This window comes from Leuciscus leuciscus (genome assembly GCF_965113295.1).
Source record: "Leuciscus leuciscus genome assembly, chromosome: 2".
NCBI lineage: Eukaryota > Metazoa > Chordata > Actinopteri > Cypriniformes > Leuciscidae > Leuciscus > Leuciscus leuciscus.
In genome coordinates, this window is record NC_138726.1 from 50,676,895 (window position 1) to 50,700,149 (window position 23,255).

At 38.1% G+C, this 23,255-nt stretch overlaps 2 protein-coding genes across 3 annotated transcripts in view; one reads left to right on the forward strand and one right to left on the reverse strand.

Moving 5' to 3' along the window:
• Positions 1-436: 436 nt before the first annotated feature.
• ecsit (ECSIT signaling integrator) lies at positions 437-7,590 on the reverse strand. The gene is made up of 8 exons (XM_082155781.1): positions 7,452-7,590; positions 5,627-5,817; positions 5,118-5,532; positions 4,817-5,040; positions 3,661-3,718; positions 3,194-3,342; positions 1,028-1,148; positions 437-933 (listed from the first exon to the last, which is right to left on the reverse strand). Exons 2-8 carry the CDS (start codon positions 5,762-5,764, stop codon positions 686-688), a joined length of 1,353 nt encoding a protein of 450 aa, XP_082011907.1. The 5' UTR covers positions 5,765-5,817; positions 7,452-7,590; the 3' UTR covers positions 437-685.
• A 308-nt stretch (positions 7,591-7,898) lies between these two features.
• Positions 7,899-23,255, forward strand: part of eml3 (EMAP like 3) — a 42,456-nt gene continuing 27,099 nt past the window's right edge. Inside the window, exon 1 of one of the 2 annotated variants that reach the window (XM_082155602.1) lies at positions 7,899-8,126. In XM_082155602.1, coding sequence (XP_082011728.1) covers positions 8,102-8,126 — 25 coding nt within the window. In that variant the 5' untranslated portion in view covers positions 7,899-8,101. The remainder of the gene's footprint in view (positions 8,127-23,255) is intronic. The other variant, XM_082155603.1, reaches the window with a different exon arrangement.

Here is a 23,255-nt window from a genome sequence, read left to right on the forward strand (position 1 = left end):
TATGTTGGACAAATATCTATACACATAGAAAACAGGTTTGCAAAAAAGCACAAGGATTAAATATCAAAGGTCATGTATAGTTTAACAAACATAGTTTGTTAGTTTTTACAACTAAGCCAAGGACAAGTAAAATTTGTAATAAATTCTGCTTCCCTCTTCAGTCCACATCTGTTGTACCGAAGTCCTTTTCACCTTTTGTTTGCTTGTCTTGTCTGTCATTTAAAATGTTAATTAACTTAGCATGCCCTTCATATGCACCTTTTTATGACCGAGATGTTGCTGAATATTGCAGTGATTGCTTAGAATTTTGGCAAAAAATATAGGTCTACTTTTCTTAGAATAGTAAAACTAAAATTGTTCTGACTAAACACTAATCCTTAACTTAAAATGAGCTCTAAAAAACAAATTATATGAAAAAAATGCACATAAAATCAAATCATTGGAGAAATGTTTGTTTTATTGCACTGCCAGATCAGGTCATGACGCATTTACACTTACACATCATAAAATGACTTTGCATAACGTAGACAGATCTCAATTCAAAAACAGTGTGGAACTGGTAAAACATCAGTCAGTACCTGGTAACTAAATTAAATAATTTTAGATTCATGTAATGCTACCACACTCTAGTAGATCTCAACTGAGGTCTTAATAAAATGCATGGCATGGCATTGTGAAACAACTCTCACTGGTTCACTCTTTGTGAGCGGTGTGGTTCATCTTCAATAATCTGATCTATTTCAACCTCCTGCTCGGGGGTTTGCTGAGCATCTGACGAGGTTTGCAGTTCTCGAGGTCCAGATTCCAGACGGAACACAGTGGGGATCTGGCCCAATATGGGACAGGTCTCCTGTAGACCAGAAATCCACTGAGACAGAGTGGCTTGGTCACCCTGACCGGTCATACACATGGCGTAAACCAGCCCCTCTTCCACTGCGGGATCAAATGAACAGAAATCATTGTGTATAATTGATGATATGCAAATCACTTAATTCAAGCCAAATTGACAATGCAATATGTGTCTCACCGTCGTCCACATTGAAACTCTCATCATCACCAATGTCTCTTTCCAGGTCGAGTTCCACTCGCTGAGGATAGAAGAGACTCTGCTCCGGACCAATCAGCTCGGGGTCAAAGTCTTCCTCAACCTACAAGAAAATCAGATGCTAATGCATAATCCAGAATGTAAATTAATTCTTAATTTTACTATGTAATGTTGCATTCTTTTAAGTATTATGTATTGAAGAGGTCATATTATGCCCTTTTATAAAGTCTTGATTTAGTTTTTGGGCTCTACTAGAATAGGTTTTCATGCTTGAATGTTAAAAAAAAGCACATAATTTTTCACATATTTGACATTGTTGCAGCTCCTCTCTTTCCAGTCTGTCAGTAACGCTCTGTTTAGTTCCGGTCTCTATGAGACCCCTGCTTCTGAAAAGCACAATGTGCTCTGATTGGTCAGCTGGACCAGTGTGTCAAGCTTTGACCATGTTTCAGAAATGTCACTCCCCTTACCATACAGTGAGTTTCAACACACTACTAACGCAGCTCAACTAGGCCTCGTCCCGACTTGGGTGGGAATTAGGGGCAGTTTACATGACACCGTTTTCAGCTTAAAGGGATAGTTCACTTTGAAATTCATTTTTGGTATGTTTTAGCTTACCTCAAGGGCATCCAAGATGTAGGTGTCTTTTTTTCCGCAGTAGTTTCAATTTTGATATTTTTAGGTCAAACCGTTCTTGTCTGTCAGTCATATAATGCAGGTCTATGGTCACGGTCTCAAAGAGCATGCACAGAGTCCAAATTAAAACAATTCCCCGTCGTCCAAATTAAACAATTCCCCATCGTAAGTACACATTGATGGCCTAAGACACGAAACGAGCGGTTTGTGTGAGAAAACGAACAGTATTTATATCGTTTTTACCTCTTATACGCAGCCATGTCCGAGTGATCTGATCTGACATGTGCGCAGACTGGTGCATAGATATATACACACTAGATGTCGCCTTGTCTACGGCAGTTCATTGGAACGAATGTCTTTAAGGCGACATCTAGTGTATATATCTATGCACCAGTCTGCGTACACGTCAGATCAGATCACTCGGACATGGCTGCGTATAAGAGGTAAAAACGATATAAATACTGTTCGTTTTCTCACACAAACCGCTCGTTTCGTGTCTTAGGCCATCAATGTGTACTTACGATGGGGAATTGTTTAATTTGGACGACGGGGAATTGTTTTAATTTGGACTCTGTGCTTGTGTTTTGAGACCGTGACCATAGACCTGCATTATATGACTGACAGACAAGAACGGTTTGACCTAAAAATATCAAAATTGAAACTACTGCGGAAAAAAAGACACCTACATCTTGGATGCCCTTGAGGTAAGCTAAAACATACCAAAAATTAATTTCAAAGTGAACTATCCCTTTAAACTGAAAATTGTTATGCGTTTTGGTCGTTCATGTAAATGCTTGATGCTGTTTGAACATTTGACCAGCCGAATATTACCAATTCTATGTTTTTTTCTTTCTTTACTCTAAAGGCATGAAGCTGAGGAGTCTAAACAAGCCCAGGAAAAAGCTATACACCCTGATGCATTCAAGAGGTTTTATCTTGAAGTTAAATAAAGGAAACGAGTTGAAGTAATTTTCTTTACCGTTGAAATATTTTTTCATGTAATTTAAAATATTTACAGCAGCACATAAAATCAGCTGATTTAAGGAATTCTTTAGTCACAGCACAGGTGGTTTGAAAGTGAATTTTGCATGGTTGCTGATTATTTGACCAACTGGAATCTTTAAAAGAAAATGGGGCCCAATGTGGTCCCACAAGAAAAATATAATGGGGCCATTAGAGGGTCCAGTGTGTTCGGCCATGTGGGCCCCATAAGGGTTTTGTGTGTAGCCCACCTCGGTACCATTATTAGCACCCATTTGGGACCCAAGTGAGCTCATATAATGAACCCAATAAGAGCCCACTATGGACCTATCATGTGCCCCATGGGATAACATACATAGGACCTATGTGGAGCTGATGGACACATTTCTCTGGCCCATCAAAAATCCTCATGGAAATGTTGGCTGGGTTGTAACTTTGCAGAGCCTTTCATTCTCAAACAGCAACATTGCACAGTAAAGTTGAAAATGTAAAGAAATTCTTTAAATGCCACCATTAGCCCAGTTATGGTACCTTTTCCTCAGGTGGTATAGGGTCTGCCTTAAGAAGGAAATAATGAACACAAGTCTTCCTGAGCCACAGTGGAAATGGGCCTTCCACATACACAGGCCTGCAGGGATTGTGTTTAGCCAGAAGAGAGCGCTGATCTGGACTTTGAATACCTAATAACAAGCAAGAAACAATGGGCTTGGTTTTGTGTGCAATTTCCATTTAAAAAATGTATGTCCAGTCACTTGTTTTACACTTTGTATTCCAAAATAGAAATGTTTCTTATAAAAGCATTACATTTGATTCTCAGCATACAGTATACAGTCATACTTAAATGAATCCTTCATGTTAAATACAAGTTTGACCGCATCAAGAACGCCAAACATGTAGTGTAAAGTTCTTAATATTTTCTGAGGTACAGATGAGATAAAGATGACATGCATTTAACCCAGAATATTTCTTAAATATGACTAATGGTAAGAGCTACATACCTAGAATATGGGGACGTGTGACTTCTTGTCCTGTCTCTGTGATGTCTGTTGACGGATACTACAAAGAGTGAAATAAAGCACATCTATCAGACTGAAAAGCCTTTATTTCCAGAAACAGTTCAAATATACACAACCGTTGAAAAGTTTGGGGTCAGTTTTGTTTTTAAAAACATTAATACTTTTATTCAGCAAGAACACATTATATTGATAAAACAAATTACAGTACAGGCATTAATAATGTTACTTAATCCTAAAAAGTATGACAGTTTCCACAAAAATATTAATGTTTTCAACATTGATATTAATAAGAAACATTGGTAACACTTTACAATAAGGTTCCAGTTGTTAACATTATTTAACTACATCAGTTAAAGGGATAGTTCTGTTGTAGATCAATTCTGTCGTCATTCACACACGCTCAAGTTGTTCCAAACCTGTATGAATTTCTTACTTCTGTAACTGTTGAACACAAAAGAAGATATTTTGAAGAATGTTGGTAACCGAACTATTGACGTTAGCCATCGACTTCCATATTAGGAAAACAATACTATAATGGAAGTCAATGGGTGCCGTCAACTATCTGGTTACCAAAGTTCTTTAAAATACCTTCTTTTGTGTTCAGCAGAAGAAATAAACTCATACAGGTTTGGAACAACTTAATGTTCATTTTAAAATTGACTAGTACATTATTAAAATCAAAAGTTGTATCAGTATATATTACGTACCTGCGATAACGAACAAACAAAGATGTATTTTATAACTAACATTAACTACGATTAATAAATGGGATAAAATTGGAACCAAATAGAACCTTACTGTAAAGAACTGAAATGATCCTTAAGCATCAAATCATCATATTAGAATGATTGCTGAAGGATCATGTGACACTGAAGACTGGAGTAATGATGCTGAAAATTCAGCTTTGATCACAGGAATAAATTACATTTTCAAATATTATAAAATAGAAAACAGTTGTATTAAATTGTAATAATATTTCTAAATATTTTAGATAAAAATCGAATTGAGCATAAGAGACTTCTTTGAAAAACATTAAACAATTTTACAGACCACAAACTTCTGAACAAGTTCTGCTTGTGTGATGCAATGGTAACTAAGGTCTTCATGACAGCGCAAAGCAGTAAATTAAAAGGATCACCTGATAGATCGTTACTTTAGCATCCGGGTCATCTGCAATCCGGGTAAGACTGAATCGTGCGAGTTCTACTGGGTCACTGGGGAGCACGTGTGGGACGGGGAAGGGGTTTGTGTGCTTGAATCTGGGGAACCAGTACATGATACGCTGGTACTTCCTCATGGGATGACTCTTTTCCCCGAATATCTGAGCCAATAAAACCTTGGTCTCTACATTGGGTGTGATACCTGTTAAAATGAAGAAGGAAATCATTAAAGCAATGGACCGGTTTCGCTTTCTCTCTAACAAAAACACAGACACACACCATAATTCTCCATCTGCTCCAGCAGCTGTACGCCACACTCTTGCTGTCGCGGGTAGTGGTTGAACATCCTCTGTATGAAGTTCTGTGGCACAAACACCTCTTTCGGAAACACATCTAGGAGTTTGTTGTAAACGGCAATGTCTCGTTCAACTCCAAATTCTGGCATCTTCTTCAGGGCAGCATAAATAAACTCCACATGTCCTCTTCGCCGAATGTCCGCTTTGTTGAAAACATCCACGACCCTGTTAAAATCAGCCTTGGTCTTTGAGTCTCTAGCAGCTCGCTCAAATAAATCATCATGTGTGATCAAAGTTTTGTCTTTATGCTGCGTCGGATGTTCAACTGCCTTTTCAAACTCCGTCTGGTTTGGACGACTCGTGGAACAAACTGCACTGCAATGGAATGACCTCAAAAACTTGGAGGAACAAAAAAGAACAGAAGAACACAGGCATTAATGCAGGTGCACACAGACTATAAAGCAGCATTATTCAGAGGTACTAAGCAGATACCTGGCCGTTCCTGTGCTGTGATCCAGGGGTTTGCAGATGTGCTCCACCGGTCAGGGTCACTCGTTGTACAGGTGTCCCCAGAAAGTGTGTAACGCACCCAATGCACTGGATCCGAAACAGATGACGAGGAGCGTTCATGATTATGACATCACAAACCACAGCAGATCAATTACAAATGTACTGAAATTAACCTAGAAAGGAAACAACATACACAAACATCACTATCAGAGTATTACTATATATTTTAAATGTAATAATTTATCCATTTATATCTATATTATCTTAGAGAATCTGAGAATCTAAGAATCTAGAGAATCTATCTATCTGTCCGTTAATCTTAGGTTAATTAGTAATTATATAATGCATAAATTATCACATTATTGTGCATCTATCCATCCATCCATATGTCTGTCTATCTATCTATTTGCCTGTCTATCTATCTATTTGTCTATTTGTCTGTCTATCTGTATGCCCATTCAACTTAGGTTAATTAGTAATTATAGAATGCAAAAACAATCACATTATTGTGCATCTGTCTGTCTATCTATCTATCTATCCGTTAATCTTAGGTTAATTAATAATTATATAATGCATAAATTATCACATTATTGTGCATCTATATATCTATCTATCTATCTATCTATCTATATGTCTGTCTATCTATCTATCTATCTATCTATCTATTTGTCTGTCTGTCTGTCTATGTATCTGTCTGTCTGTCTATCTATCTATTTGTCTGTCTGTCTGTCTGTCTATCTATCTGTCTTTTTGTCTATCTATCTATGTCTGTCTATCTATCTGTGTATCTATCTATTTATTTGTCTGTCTGTCTGTCTATGTATCTGTCTGTCTGTCTATCTATCTATTTGTCTGTCTATCTATCTATTTGTCTGTCTGTCTGTCTATGTATCTGTCTGTCTGTCTATCTATCTATTTGTCTGTCTATCTATCTATATGTCTGTCTGTCTGTCTATGTATCTGTCTGTCTGTCTATCTATCTATTTGTCTGTCTATCTATCTGTGTATCTATCTATTTATTTGTCTGTCTGTCTGTCTATGTATCTGTCTGTCTGTCTGTCTATCTATCTATCTATCTATCTATCTATCTATCTATCTATCTATTTGTCTGTCTGTCTGTCTATGTATCTGTCTGTCTGTCTATCTATCTATCTATTTGTCTGTCTATCTATCTATTTGTCTGTCTGTCTGTCTGTCTGTCTGTCTGTCTATCTATCTATCTGTCTTTTTGTCTATCTATATATGTCTGTCTATCTATCTGTGTATCTATCTATTTATTTGTCTATTTGTCTATCTATCTATATGTCTGTCTGTCTATCTATCTATCTATTTATTTGTCTGTCTGTCTGTATATATATGAAGAGTTCAGATGCAAAAGCCTCTAAATGCCATCTGCAATTTTCTTATAGAATGATCATTTTTATCAAGCTTGTATATTTAAGTTCAGTAATTTCACTTAAATGACAATTAATAGGTAATCTTCATTGCCATTTAAGTGAAATTATTGAATTGAAATATACAAGCTTGATAAAAATGATCATTCTATAAGAAAATTTCAGATGGCATTTAGAGGCTTTTGCATCTGAACTCTTCATATATATCTGTCTGTCTATATATATATATCTGTATGTCTGTCTGTCTGTCTCAGAGAAATATAATTTAAAGCCTATAGAAGTAATTATATAATTTAAATCACATTATTGTGCCATATACAACTGACTTTTTCTATACATGTAATTAGCCTATACAATAAAACAATGAACTAAAATGGCAAGGAAACGCTAAATAATACTTTATCAATACTCACGCTCACTAAATCCACTCAGATTTCTTTCTGCTGTCAAGTCTCCTTCAAACACGCACCGGCTGACTTCCTGCTCCTGGTGCGTCGTCGTTCAACTTCCCCCCCTGAAACGTCACGAAGAACGTTCCACTCCCATTGGTTCCGGGCGTGTTATTCACGCAATCAGCACTAGATGGCAGAACGGTATTGGGTGAAAACTAGATGAAGCTGTCAAAGTTATGTTTTTACTTTTTCTTTAACCGGGGATTGTAAGGGGGAAACTATACAGAATCGAAGTAGCGCGACTAATTTCAGTTTCGCTTCGTGCAGTTAGAAGGATTTTTAGGAAGCATTTAGGAATCTCACGCGCTCAATCAACTTCATATGGGATGGACGCGGTTCCTGGAGTAAGTTAAACCCAGCCCGCGAGATCGTGCACTTGCCTCATGCGACAGACACTGCTCATTTCCTGGATTCGTGATTTCACAGTTACGACAACTTCTGCAGTCTTCAGTGGCTCCCACGCGTGTGTTGGTGTGCGTGAGTGTCCCGCAAACTCTTGGCGATGCTGTTGACAGCATTTATGGAGACACGCATTGCTTTTCTGCCAATGGGATGTACTAGTTTTATCCAATATTTGCGAGATCTTTAAGCCAGGAGTGTTTAACTCAGACATGGATGGATCAACGAATAGTCTTGGTGAGTTTCTTATCTTTATGTCTACACATTTTTTAATATAAACGATAAACAGAGTTTTCTGAGTTCACATTTGTAATCATGCCAATACGCTATCAGTATTTACAAATGTGAAGTTTGTTCACTGTCAAAACATTTAAAACTGATTTTGTTGTTGTTGTTGTTGTTGGGGGGAGTGTGTGATAAATGCAGGGTGTGTGTGTAACAAACTGACACTATCAGACTTCCCTCGCAAAACTATATATTCCACGGTAACCAGGTCTTTAATGGTAAAACCGCATCTTAAACAAGCCTAAACTGGTTTTCTGGTCCTAGTTGATCTGCTAGCCTGGCCAGGCAAGCTGGTTTGAAAAAGTGCACAAAACCACCCTAAAACCAGACAACAACAGGCCTGGTCTGCCTGAGAGACCAATACACTTAAACTTAGATTTAAGATTTAAGAGAAAGTATGATAACTTCTAACACTGAGGGTCCCTTATTCATTTATTAGCAGTAGAAACTATGTCAACTCTGTTTACCATAGTCAATTTCTGGAATTTCACTCAGAGGTTTTTATGTTAGTTCTGGGAAGATATTGTTATATGCAGCCATTTGTGTACTATTGGATATAAAACCAATTCAAAATCTATTGTTCTATATATTTTCCAAGCATGTTTTAGTTTAAATGTCATTCAGTCTTGACACTGACACAACAACAATGGCTGCAGTTCATTGTGTCATTTTTTGTCAAACAAACTCAAGCCAAGTCTCGCTTCCTCTGTTGGCTTTCATGGTTGTCTCATCAAACTGTTTCCTTCCCAACTTTCAATGTTTCTGACACTCTATGGCAAGCCGTTTTTACAGTTAATAGTTAACACTGAATAGTATCATTTTTATGATTGGCTTTTATAAATGAATCAATTAGGGTTTATAAGTAATCCAAAACTCTTAACTCTTCATTAGCTACTATCCCTTATTTATTAAATACGAGTAATTTCTCCCAGTAGAGACTAGTATCTTTTCAATGAGCCACTAGTAGTTTTTCATTACATACTAGTGTTTATTACTTTGCAAATAGTCACTTTCCAAATAGCGACAACTATTCGACTTGCTGCTGGTACCTATTCCAGTTTTACCAGAACTTATTTATTAGATACTAGTACCTCTTTATGAGACTGTTATCTATCCCAGTACTTGCTAGTAACATTTCGGTAACACTTTATTGTACAGTGTCCTTGTTACACGTTACATGTAGTTGCTGTAGTAATAACAGTAAATTATGCATAATTACATGCAACTAACCCTAAACCAACCCCTATTCCTAACCCTATAGTAAGTACATGTAGTTATTTTTACTCAGTACTTAAATGTATAATTACACTGTAACAGACACCTTAAAATAAAGTGTAACATTTGTGTAACATTTCTTACCTCACTTGGTAAAAAAAAATTCTAGTTTAAATCTAATACGTATGTTGATGTGTTAATACGTAATGTCTAGTCAGAATGACAACTTCAAAATTAATTTTAAAACTTTTCTTGTAAGATCCAATATGCTTCTAGTAACAACTGGAATTATATTACTGTCCGTTCAATTTCTACAAGAAAAAACTGGAATAAACACTCAAATAAATTAGACAAATTGAAAAAGATACCAGTCACTGTTGGATTATTTACCAGTATTTTAAAAACAAATATTATTTGCATAAAAATAAATACTAGGCTAGTTGTTTTAGTTTAGTTAGTTTAGTTTATTGATTTATAAAGCACCTTTTTTTTTTTTTTTTTTTTTTTTTTTTGAAAAATGTACGCCCTCAATTAAAACATAAAGAATACAAATAGTTCTTCAAAGAAGATTTTTACATGGAAACGGAAGAGGAACTTAAAACATGAACGAGGAACTGAACATAACAAATATACTGAGGAGCAAGTCCATGCTGAGCTTTAAAAACAAAAAGCAAAAAATTTAATTTCGGTCCCCAGTGAAGAGAAGAAAGTAACTTGTGCTCACGTTTTTTTTAGTACCAGTCAGTAATCTGGCTGCCGCATTTTGTACCAATTGCAAACGATCTACGGCTGTTTCAGGCAAACCCAGATAGAGCGAATTACAATAGTCCAACCTACATGTTATAAAAGCATGAACAACAGTTTCAAGATCTTTCAGCACTAATCTGCTTATCAAACCACAGTGTGGAATAAAAAATGACACCAAGGTTTTTTTTGCCACTGTTGCGCACGAGAGCGGACCAAGCTGACTGACACTGTCAGAAGAGAGAGTTTTTGGGCCAAATGCGATTATTTCGGCTGAACTTTCTTCATCACCTTGGATCTCTGTAACCTCATGAGGGCAGTTGAGTCCAAGGTAGCGTACTGTTAAAAAATATCAACCAATTTCATCAGAGGGCTTTTGGGGTTTGGGTAGATAACACATCATTGAATGTCCTGGCAGTAGAGAAATTAAAACATCTAGAAAAACGCAGTGAATGATAAGATTTGGGGAGAGTGTAAGCCAGCACAGAGTCAAAAACCACATCAGAAATAGCAGCATCACAAATTTTAAGATTAGTCACTGAAAAAACAAGATAAAACAAGTCCAAGGTGTGACCCTTCTGGTGTGTGGGTCCAGAAAAGTGAGTCCATAAGACATGATTAAAAACTATTTTAAATAGTAAATGTTTAAACTGCTTGCCATAGCTTTGCTTGTTGTCTAGACTGCTTTGTTGGTGTGGTAATAATGGGGGTGTTGTAGTTTGTGATCGCTTGCAGTGTATGGGTGTCTGTAACAGTGACACCACATGTGCTTTTGTTTTGTTTATTGTCTGGTAACATGCTGGGCCTTTACTGGAGAGCAGTAAATATCATGGCGGAAGCCCTCTGGCATCATGCTTTTACCACAGATGCTTAATTATTCCCAGCTTGTCTCTCTGTGTCAATTGCCTCAATGTCTGGATCTTGTCAGAAGAGATGATTGCCAAAATATCAGATAATTGGTTGGTGCGACTGCGGTGATTGACAAGTTGACATGGTCTCAGTGTTTTGCTTTCCACATGTCAGAAAAATTGTTTTAAAAGTGTGACAGTGGAAGCAGTTTTTGTTTGGTAGTTTGTAAATGCATTGATTTTAGGTTTTACATTGTAGATGAGATACGAGAAAGGACATTTAATACGATTATTAAAAGGCACCATGTAATCAAAATTGAAAATTCCTTTTTTTTTTATGGAATATTGCAGTGTAGATTATAAATGATTTATCAGTTCACATTGTTTTAGTATTTTTTATCATTACGTCCTCGTAATCTTTAATCAAAATAACTTCCCATCTCTCTTGCAATGACATCTCAACTCTTCTCTGATGATGTGTTTACTGGCATGAGGGCGGGACAACCTGTCACTCACATGAGATCGACCAATAGCAAACCACAACCATCAAACGATAGTCCTGCACTACATTTTTTGTTGTTCGAGAAGCTGTTTCACATGGATATACGTCACGATAGGGAAGAAAAAACTATCGCAACTTCTGTTTCATGCTGACTTTAATAAGTTAACATTGTCATAATCTGTTTGAAATATAACTCTTTTTCAATCCTTGATATATGAATGTGAAAAGTTTTGCATAGGCTTCCAGCCCTTGTGTGGAGATGTCAAAATAAGGTTTCTTTGATCTTAAAAGCATTTTGAAACTCTACATTGGTTGTGTACAGAGTGTGGAAGATATCAAAAGCAATGAGTTACGCGTGTTTAATCCTGGAATTTCAGTTGAGACATAAGTGTTTCTTTATAACTCACTTGACTGAACAGAAACAGATCTGAAAAGAATTTCTAATGGAAAATTTGGATCGAATCAATCTCTCTCATTTGTTTCTGTTTATCCCGTAGAGTCAAATAAACGTAACTGACGAAATTGTTTGGTGAAACACTACAAAACCTCCCAGCTAGTTTCTTCAAATAAGCCATGAAGGTTTTAGTATCAAGTTTTGTCTTGTCTTCTGTCTTATAGTGGGAGGTGAGAATTTGTGCTAGTGAGTAAGAATGAAGATGCAGGGGCGGACAGTGGCGTACAGGAAGTTTTGCCGTAGCCATAAGAGGTGTAATGCAACGCTGACAGGAAAGAGAGCAGCGACAGGTGGGCGGACTCAAGTGGAGAAGTACCACACGGGGCTTATGATATGATTCTTTCATTTAATATATCAAGGCTCAAAATGAGAGATGTGCTAATATTAGATTTTGTGGAAGGCCAGATTTTTCTAAGGTTCGTTTAAATTGTTGCAAAATCAGTTTTTGCCTTTGGAGACCAAGCGATTCACAGGCTTGGTTCAGCTGAACTGTTTTGCACGGAGCATATGGTTTTGTAAACCACGGTTGAAATACAGTCGCTCATGAGGGTTTAATTTATTTTTAGCGTATCATTTATTTTAACATCTTTGTTTTATTTGGGCTTGCAGATTCTGCATGTTATTTTGCTTCAGGGTCGCAGTTACTCTGAGCTGTTTGAATTTGTGCTGCGTTGTTTTTCAGAGTGTAAGTTATTTGTTTTTGTTTCTTTGGGGGTTTTGTACATCTCAGACTGGAAAACAGTTCAGTATAGCATTCAAAACTGCATCAAGAAATTTTCAGTAAAACATGAACAAGCTAGCCTTTGCACATTATCTTGATATCTGCTTCTGATAGTCATGTTAGATAAAGAAGTCTGTCAAGAAGGCTTGACGCTCATATACACACCTGAGCAAAAAAAAAAAAAAAAAAGAAGAATAAAAAGGACAAAGCCACAAATTGCAAAAAATGTTAGTGGTCTTTTGATGGTCTTAACCATTTTAATCCCAAATCACTGGTCAGGAAATTAGCATGAATTGCACAGGTACTGCAGATAAAGTAACACGGAAAAGCCTTCCTCAACTTGCAGACAGCTTTTTACAGGAAGAAGAGTCAGTGTTGTTCCCCTCAATGTTAATGGCTTCAAACAGTTCATAAGTAGTTATGAACTGTCTCCCAGTTCGTTTGAGTTTAATGTGAGACCAAATTTTCAAATCTGGACTCTGTCCAAGGCCAAAACATGAGCCTGATGGACTTGTTCTCAAGCCACTACTTGGTTGTATGTATTTGCAATTTGGGCAGGAGCATTGTCTTGTTAAAAATAACATCTGATCACTCCTCTTTATAACAATTTTCATTTGTGGGAAGCAAGTCTCTTCACTCTTCACAGTGAAATAGCTCACCAATACCAGCAGCTAAAAAAGCTCCCACACAATGACACTCTTCCTCCATGCTTCACTGTGGTAGAGATGCATTTATTATTATATTTCTCAACATGAAACTTGTGTTTCTTTGTGATTCATCACTCCACACACAACTTCCCATATTCTGACAAAAACTTAATTCTGTCTTTGATGACAGAGACTGCAATTGCTTTTTAAGTAGTGCACTTAAATGTGGCTAATTCTCCTGACCAATAATTTGAGGTTAAGAAATTAAAAGCTTAGTTTAGCCATTTTGGGCTTGGCCCATTTTTTTTTGCCCAGGAATGTACAGCAAATCTGGACATCATAGCCTACAGTGCACACTACATTGAATACTGTATCCCACAATGCAATGCACTTGACCTGGCCTTTCTTTTCAAAGCACCACAAATGAACCAGGTCTACTTCTTGGCTCATTATTGGATATGACTGTAAACAGTATAGAAAAAGACACAACCAAATTTGTTGCACATTAAAAATGCACTAAATGAGGTCATGTGATAAACATAATAAAGTCATGTGTAGCATTTCATAATGAATACCGTTTCACATGTACTGTAAAATGCCTTACGTAAGATTTAAGGCCCCTTCAAGTTTAACTTCAAGTGAAATCGAAGAATGAACTGGTGTGATGTCATTTTGAATAAAATCAGGACAAAATGAAGTTTATTTCGGGAGTTTAAAACAGCTTGCCAAAGGAAACTTTCCAGAACAGTTCACTCCAGCTGGTGAACACCTTCAAACTACCATTGGTTCATGGCAATTATGTGATAGGTAAGTGTGCGCCGAGGCTCCGCCTTCATTCACATCAAAATCTCTTCTGGTTCATTTCTTCTGTTCAGTCCCTTGAGGTGAGACGTCCGTGAGTAAAAACATAAACACACTGGAGAGCTGCTTTATAGAAATGAAGTTGTAATTCTAATTGAAAGTGACACTGTTTTTTTCATGTTTAATATTTTAAAGCTGCTTGCTTTTAAGCAATCTGTTCTATAAAGTGTTATATAAATAAACTTGACTGGAGTGCCGAATTGCAGAGCTGGTTCAAACAAATCCACATCGCTATAATCAGATCAGATCAGATACTTTCTTAACTGCTGTTTTCTCACCGCTGTCTTTTTTTGTTTGTTTGTTTATTGTGTTATTGAAAAGGAAAGGACGCAGCACATATTTACATATTCATCTAAACGCCACTCTTAGGCCCCGATCACGCCTAACGCGTTTTTCAGGTTCGAAAACGCGAGGTGCACAGCACTGCCCAATCACACAGAACGAGCAGTGCGCTGCGTTTTTTATGTTGCTAGGCAACCACTGAAACAGCTGTCCTGTCAGTCAAGTAAACGTCAAATCAGCCTTTTATTAACTTTATTTACTTTCTGTTAACATTGTGGTAGTTACGGTTCGTGAACTCGTTAAGCTCCTGGTAACCCGCGAGAGCACTACAAGTTTATCCTCCATCATCGCACTCTCCGGGCGTTCAAGCAACTGTAGCTTTCATCACTAAAACGGAAGGCCCGCCTCTCCATTCATTCGATTGGACAGTGGAAAAAAAAAAATTTCTGCTTGGAGTTGCTATTTTTTTCAACTTCAAAAACGCGAAGCGCAGCAGGCGGTAAAACGCGAGGCGCAGCAGGCGCATAAACAGCGCGCAGAACGCTCGCAGCCATAGGAAACCAATTGAAAATAGGCACCTCTCACTGCAAAAAACGCGTCAGGTGTGATCGGCCCCTTAGCAATGTGGTCAGCATTAGGTATTAGTGCCCGACTGCCGGCTAACAGTATCCCGCTGCTTGCGTATTTCAAACTTGTTTTTACCCCTAAGCGAAGAACGTAAAAGAACTTCGTTTTAATGTAGCCTGGCAAGTAGGGCTGGGATAAACGATTATTTTTTAAACGATTAATCTAGCGATTATTTTTTCGATGCATCGATTAATCTAACGATTCATTTTCCCTGTCCGATTCGATTCGATTATCGATTATCTCCCCAATCCCCATTAATTGACTAATAGCAATTTATACATGTTAATTTACATATCTGAATGAAAAAAACATGAATTCCTTAACATTGCAATATATGTTTATTGCTCTTAAAATTCCAAAATAAAATACTATACAAGTGCATAGTAATGCATTCTTAGTCAGAGGTAGCATTCAATAAAACCTTAAAGCCTTGAAAACACATAGCTTACTGAAACAAGCTTACTGAACACATAGGGCCTAGCTTACTGAAGAAAAGTTCTTCTTTCAGATGAAAATAACAACAACTTGATGTCTAGCATTCAATAAAAAAATAAAAAGGTCACCCAAAATACTTGTTTAGAGCAATTGAAAGAATACAGTAACCAATGTAAACTTGGGGGCTTTAAGCTAATACAGAGAGTGCTTTTCCAACAAAAAAATAAATAAAAATTAACAGTGGGAGCCAACAGCCTGTCATGGCGTCCTTCCTGAACCAACAGAATTGAACATTTATGTTGAAAACACATCTAGGCTAGTCCTAGCTTACTGAAAAAAGTGCATATTTTAATTCTTCATTCACATAAAAATAACAACTACGTATAGTAATACACTCTGCCACTCAACTTTTAATAAAAAAAAAATAAAATAAAAAAATACTAAGAAAAAAAAGCACTTAACTAGAATTTAATAAATGGAACATTATTGTAAAGTGTTACCGATTTGTTTTACACCGATTCAGACGTCTCGTGAGTTCAGTGTTGGACAGATCAGTTGTTTTAACCATTCATTAAAGTGAATCGGTTCAAATGAGTCATTAGTTCGCGAATCGGACGTGTCATTAGTGGACCTGTAGCCTACGGCAAACGTTGTGTGATTATCCCGGCAGTTTATTTTTTTACCACAATTCACACTCCGCGTTAATTCAAGGGAAAAAAATCTCCGAATGCTCCACGTGAAACTTTGGTCTTCCGCCCTTTTTCTATCGTGTCTAATGATTTTGATTAATATGCACGAGGGAGAGAGAGAGAGCAAGACAGCGCTCGTGTTGTTTGAAGACGGTGAGTGCGCGCGCGCGGCCGGGGCTCTCTCTCGTACTTATATGTGCCCTGTCAAGCGCAGTCAGTCATTCTATTCTACATCACTCACCGATAAAATAAGGCTTTGGCGGCCGCCCCAAAAAATTCAATGCAGGAAAACCCCTGGATTGGTTATATACCGTTGGATAGAATGATGGCCATCGCGTATCAGCGCACATAAGGTACACACTGTGAAGTAATTTGCACACGTTTTTTAGAGAAATGAAAACAGGTCGACGAATCGACGCGCATATTTTGCGTCGACGTCATCGATGACTTCGACGCGTTGTCCCAGCCCTACTGGCAAGCCAGACCTACATCAAGATGTTAGGTCTGGCAACTCACCATAGACACGGCTCAATCCGAGGGGCGGGATAAACGGCTGTCTTTCAAATTTCCTCTGCACGCAATAGGACAGCGCTTCAACCAACCAGATCGTTTTCCCAACAGCGGAGCTAGTTGATAGATTAAACTTTTGCCATATCTGGCCGGCAAAACTACGAACACATCTTCCTTTTTTTAAGAATGACTTAAGTGCCGTTCTATGCTCTTTTCTCAAAGAAAAACCTAACTCCAAGTCCTCCAGAGTCGCGGACAAAGCCGATTCGAAAGATGTTCGCCAGCAGCCGCCGTCATTCTTTGTTTTCAAGTGGCAGGGAACCGTCGCAACTCTGTCGTCATTATGTTAAGCCCGCCCCGCCTACTCTATACACGACGTGATTGGCCTGACCCAATTTAGGTTTTTGCAGCTCGAAAGTCAATGGAGAGTTGCTAGACTGCCCTGGCTGCAAAATACATTTTGCTGCCGCTAGGGTGCGTCTAGATTTCTAGGCTAGTTTTACATTTACATTTACATTTATTCATTTAGCTGACGCTTTTATCCAGAGCGACTTACAATTGCTATATATGTCAGAGGTCGCACGCCTCTGGAGCAACTAGGGGTTAAGTGTCTTGCTCAGGGACACATTGGTGTCTCACAGTGGATTCGAACCCGGGTCTCTCACACCAAAGGCATGTGTCTTATCCACTGCGCCACCACCACCCACCCGTTTTAATGTCTATATTTAGTGAATGGTTGTGAAATATGATAAGGAATAATTTACTATGGGTTGTTGAGTTATTAGAAAATCATGCACACGCAAGGTGGTAATGCTGCCACGGTGCGAAGCATTATTTTCTAATAATTCAAGTATCAATTATTCCGCTTTATGGTTACCTCACCTCAAGACCTTGTTCAGATGTTGTATTTCAAGACATCTGTCAGGTTTTTGTCCGTAAAACAACTTGTGTGTAGGACTAATTTCTTACACATCTCATCCTATGCGTCCGTTGCTATTTCCTAAAACGTAATTTTAGAGCTAGTAACGGAAGTTTGAGCCATTGATAGCAGACTAATGGAGTTATTAATGCAGTTATTAATGTTATTAATAGAGAGAGAGAGATTAGAGATTGTGTGAATTACCTGAGTCTGAGTGTGCGTCTCTCAACAGTGTTCGGCAGCGTCTCTACTAATAGCAAAACTTTAAGTTCATCTGCTTCAAGAACGGTGCCTTTATTAACTTTCTAGTAAGAAATGTGATGTAGCTTTAAGTTGCTCAACTATTTTACTGCTAAAATCAACAGCCCCGTAGCATAAGAGATGTTTATATGATGTTTCATTTGTGCAAACAACACTTTTTTTTGTTGTTTAGACTAACTTGATAGCTCAATAAACACATTTTTGCATATGGATTGCATTAACGAGAATGGGAGAGCAGAGCATTTAGGGAAACGGAAGGGGAATAAGGGAATGTAATTTGGGACATGGGTTGGCTTTGACGTTCAAAGAAACCATGCTGGCCAAATCCAGATTGGTTTCTCTTTCTTGAATATACAAATCTGATTTTGTGCCTGCATCTCTGTGGTTCTTTTTCCTCTGTCACTTTCTCTCTTATATCAATGTGACTCTAAATGTGCTTAATGTTTCCAATGTTTCCGGCAAAATAAGTCCTCTTTGTTCATAAACATTTACAGACTGCATGCTTCTCTGGCCTTGCAAATCTCACTGGGCTCATTTCAATGCCTCAGGCTCCACCTATCTGAAGATTTTCAGCTGAGATACAGGATGTAGAGACTGATGTCTCTCACAAACATTTATTATGAATATTAAGGGTTTGCATTGTGCTAGTGTCAAGGTTTTATCTCAAACAGAAACTGCCAGGGGGGAAAATACTAGTGGAAAAATATATATTTCTATTAACTAAACAATAAAACCATACATTTCTAAAAGAAAGAAGACTAACTGTACTACAAAAATGAACAAAAAATAAATAGATTTGCAGAGACAAGATTTTATTTTTAATTTGAGTTTAAGTTTTAGTAATTTTTTAGAAAATAACTATATTTGGCTTTGTGTTTATTTCAGTCAGCAATTTTAATTCAACTTAAATTTTCATTTTAATTCAACTTAAAAATATTGAATGCGGTTACCTGCCAAAAGCAACATTTTTATTTATTTATTTTTATTTATATATTTTTATTTCAGCTTTATTTCAATTACCGAAACAATTTAGTAGTTTTAGTTAATGATAAAACACACTGGTTAAGAAGTAAGAAAACTTGCAAGTGAGAGTGAGAGTTCTCTCAAACATCCTTCCTCACCTTTAAGGCTCATTTGCAATCTTTCATATGCAGAGAGAAAGCAAAAACTACTGAACGAAAACAAAAAAGAAAAGAAAAAACCCCTCAGATGAACATAAACCACTAATTGGTTCCTCATGTGCACAGGAGTGCAGTTGGCCTGCTCACATTGGCCAGATAGATGTGGCTCGACGCACAACCGACAGACCATATGAAACTCTCGGATAGAAACTGGCTTGGTGTTAATGAAAGGCTATGTTTACTTATGACTGTCCGCACTATTAATTGCAAGTGATCAAATAAGATTTGTGTGTCCAGAAATATCCAACTCATCTCCATGGGTTGATTGGGTAATGATGTAGCAGGCGTACCCACGTATGTGCAGAGGTTTTCAAAACGGTTGCAGGAAAAATGGAGGTGCATCATCTCACTCTCCAAATAAGCGGCATTTCGAGTCGCGGTGCAGAACTCCTTCATCGCACGTGACAATGCCGAAATCCTTGGATATACCATTTGAACACCGCATGAATATACTTCTGGCATTTCCCTCACCAGTTTTCATGTTAAGAGTGACACAAAAGACAGTTTGAAATCTGATTTGAGCAGCCAGAGCGTCCAGACTGAGACACATCTGTAAAAATCTTTGAATCCAATTTGAAAAAATCCGATTTCATGTTTTTTTGCTGTCCTGACTTTCAAAAACCCATCTGGATAAAATCTGGATATGCAAAAAATGTAGGATGCAAGAAAGCAAGTTAAGATCCTGTCACTTTTAGTCTATAGACTGCTTCATTTTTAGAATCAGAAGCATGAGGACAAGGAAGTTATCATTGTCCTCATGCTTCTGGTTTATAAAATGACGGTACTCTAAATTCCATGGAGGCCAATTTAAGCCTTTTTACTACTTGATGCTATCTCTGCCGTTCTCGCCCACTCTTTTCTCGGATGGCAGACAGACTGTGCCACATAATCGCCGGCTTGTAAGTTACACTGTTACCAGCCCACAGGCATTTTCTGCATTTCTGTGTTCTGGTTGGCTTGATTTTAGTAGGTGCAATAAAATTAAAAAAACTTCTAATTTCTTTTATTAGTGCTTCTTGACCATAATAGCAGCAAGGTATTTAGGACTACATTTGGATAGGTTTCTAATTGGATTTTGAAGGTCTCCTTCAATAGGTTTACATGCATTCAAGGTCGAAAACCACTTTAATTTTCTCTCAATATACAGTGGGGAGAACAAGTATTTGATACACTGATTTTGCAGGTTTTCCCACTTACAAAGCATGTAGAGGTCTGTAATTTTTATCATAGGTACACTTCAACTGAGATCTAAAACAAAAATCCAGAAAATCACATTGCATGATTTTTAAATAATTAATTTGCATTTTATTGCGTGACATAAGTATTTGATCACCTACCAACCAGTACGAATTCCGGCTCTCACAGACCTGTTAGTTTTTCTTTAAGAAGCCCTCCTGTCCTCCACTCATTACATGTACAGTATTAACTGCACCTGTTTGAACTCGTTACCTGTATAAAAGACACCTGTCCACACACTCAATCAAACAGACTCCAACCTTTCCACAATGGCCATGACCAGAGAGCTGTGTAAGGACATCAGGGATAAAATTGTAGACCTGCACAAGGCTGGGATGGGCTACAGGACAATAGGCAAGCAGCTTGGTGAGAAGGCAACAACTGTTGGCGCAATTATTAGAAAATGGAAGAAGTTCAAGATGATGTCAATCTCCCTCGGTCTGGGGCACCATGCAAGATCTCACCTCGTGGGGCATCAATGATCATAAGGAAGGTGAGGGATCAGCCCAGAACTACACGGCAGGACCTGGTCAATGACCTGAAGAGAGCTGGGACCACAGTCTCAAAGAAAACCATTAGTAACACGCTACGCCGTCATGGATTAAAATCCTGCAGCGCACGCCAGGTCCCCCTGCTCAAGCCAGAAGATGTCCAAGCCCATCTGAAGTTTGCCAATGACCATCTGGATGATCCAGAGGAGGAATGGGAGAAGGTCATGTGGTCTGATGAGACAAAAATAGAGCTTTTTGGTCTAAACTCCACTCGCCGTGTTTGGAGGAAGAAGAAGGATGAGTACAACCCCAAGAACACCATCCCAACCGTGAAGCATGGAGGTGGAAACATCATTCTTTGGGGATGCTTTTCTGCAAAGGGGACAGGACGACTGCACCGTTTTGAGGGGAGGATGGATGGGGCCATGTATCGCGAGATCTTGGCCAACAACCTCCTTCCCTCAGTAAGAGCATTGAAGATGGGTCGTGGCTGGGTCTTCCAGCATGACAACGACCCGAAACACATAGCCAGGGCAACTAAGGAGTGGCTCCGTAAGAAGCATCTCAAGGTCCTGGAGTGGCCTAGCCAGTCTCCAGACCTTAACCCAATAGAAAATCTTTGGAGGGAGCTGAAAGTCCGTATTGCCCAGTGACAGCCCCGAAACCTGAAGGATCTGGAGAAGGTCTGTATGGAGGAGTGGGTCAAAATCCCTGGATTTTTGTTTTAGATTCCGTCACTCACAGTTGAAGTGTACCTATGATAAAAATTACAGACATCTACATGCTTTGTAAGTGGGAAAACCTGCAAAATCGGCAGTGTATCAAATACTTGTTCTCCCCACTGTACATTGCACATCACCTAATTTCTCAAAGAGTCTGAAAACGGTTCATTCAAAGATCCAGTCTCTCTAAACCCCTCCTTTCCAAGAGTCTACTCTACTCTGATTGGTCAGATGGACCAGTCTGTCTGTTGTGATTGGTTTACTCTGTTCTGATTGGCCAAAAGGCCCAGTTTGTTGTGATTGGTCTACCACTTACAGCGCATGTCGGAAACAGACGCCTATTACCATATCTAAATATCAGATCCGGAGGTTTTCTCTGCACTTGATGCACAATGATACGAACAGGAACGATGGCGTCTGTATTTCTGTATAAATTCCAGCGTGAGTCCTGATCCTTTTGAAGTGAATCAAAGTGGATTCACAGCACTGAAAACAGCGTCTTCTCGACATGTCGACATCATGAACTAAGCTCTTCCAGTCTCAGCTTCAACTACAGTGTTTGAGGGTCAAAGCAGATGTTGTTCGTTGACAGCCAACGAAGACCATAGACTGGCATTATGCAAATGTATAACGTTGTTACTTTGGTATGTAACAAGAAGAGAGACTGGAATTACTGACGACTCGTTTCAGCAGTTCAGAATCAATTCTATTTTTAGACAATAACTTTATTTTGTTTGACCATTGATCTTTAAAACATGGCAGATAATTTACATTCAGAAACAGCTATATAACACATTGCATTGACGGTAATATTCTAAAAAGAAGAAAGATATCAAAAGAAAGACCACAAAGAAACACTGTGACGCTGTTGAAATGCAGAAATTATTGTCATATCTGAGCTTTTTAGGTTTGCGAACTGGATTTATTACTGTGCTGTATGCTAAAGCATTCATGATTATTGCTCATACTTAAAGGTATAGCGGAGGATCTTTCCAAATTTTAGATAAGACCCGCCCTCTCCACTTTTTGAAAAGTTTGATTGATTCACCAGAATGATTGACAATTAGGAGGACCAATAGTTTAGACTACCCACCAGGAAGTAAAACATCCTCCGCTATACCTTTAAGGTTAGTGATTTGACCAAACCCCAGGTATTAAACTTGGGCTGAACTTGCACTGTTTGTGCTATGGAGATATATGATATTTCAAATTGGAAAGCTTTTTTTTTTAGCTGTTACTTTTCTGAGCTTTCAAACTTGATTTTTCTTATGGTGGATGATAAAATGTGCAAGAAATCCCATAGACTGACTGGAGGGACTTCAGTCATATCTTATTACTATAATATCATGGACACTTGGGGTGGGCTTTTCTGACTTGGGCCAGTAGGTAACCACTTAACCACCCAAAATACCTTAGCAACTGCACTGACATGCTTAACAACCACTCTGAAAATCATATCAACATCACATCTGTTCATGTAGAAGTAGTTATGAAGATTTACACCGCTCAGAATGTGGGAACTTCACAGATTAAACGGGTGAATGGATTAAGTTAATGTGGAAAGATTGGATTCTTGAGACATCTGTCTCTCATTATAAGCCATTTATAAGTTCTCATTCAAACAGGTGTTTAGACAGTACGGTGAGTTATAGTTTGGATCTGTATATGTTGGGCATCTCAGTTGAATCTGTATAATCCCCACACACAGCTAAAATGAAAACTTTACCATGCAAAAG

Bases quoted from the DNA above. Each gene is read 5' to 3' on its own strand.
- ecsit (XM_082155781.1), bottom strand. From the start codon at position 5,764: ATGAACGCTCCTCGTCATCTGTTTCGGATCCAGTGCATTGGGTGCGTT. The intron at 1,149-3,193 runs GTACCATAACTG...ATTTTCTTGTAG, and splicing joins CTATACCACCTGAGGAAAAG to GTTGAGGAAGACTTTGACCC. The intron at 934-1,027 runs GTGAGACACATA...TTGATCCCGCAG, and splicing joins GAGTTTCAATGTGGACGACG to TGGAAGAGGGGCTGGTTTAC.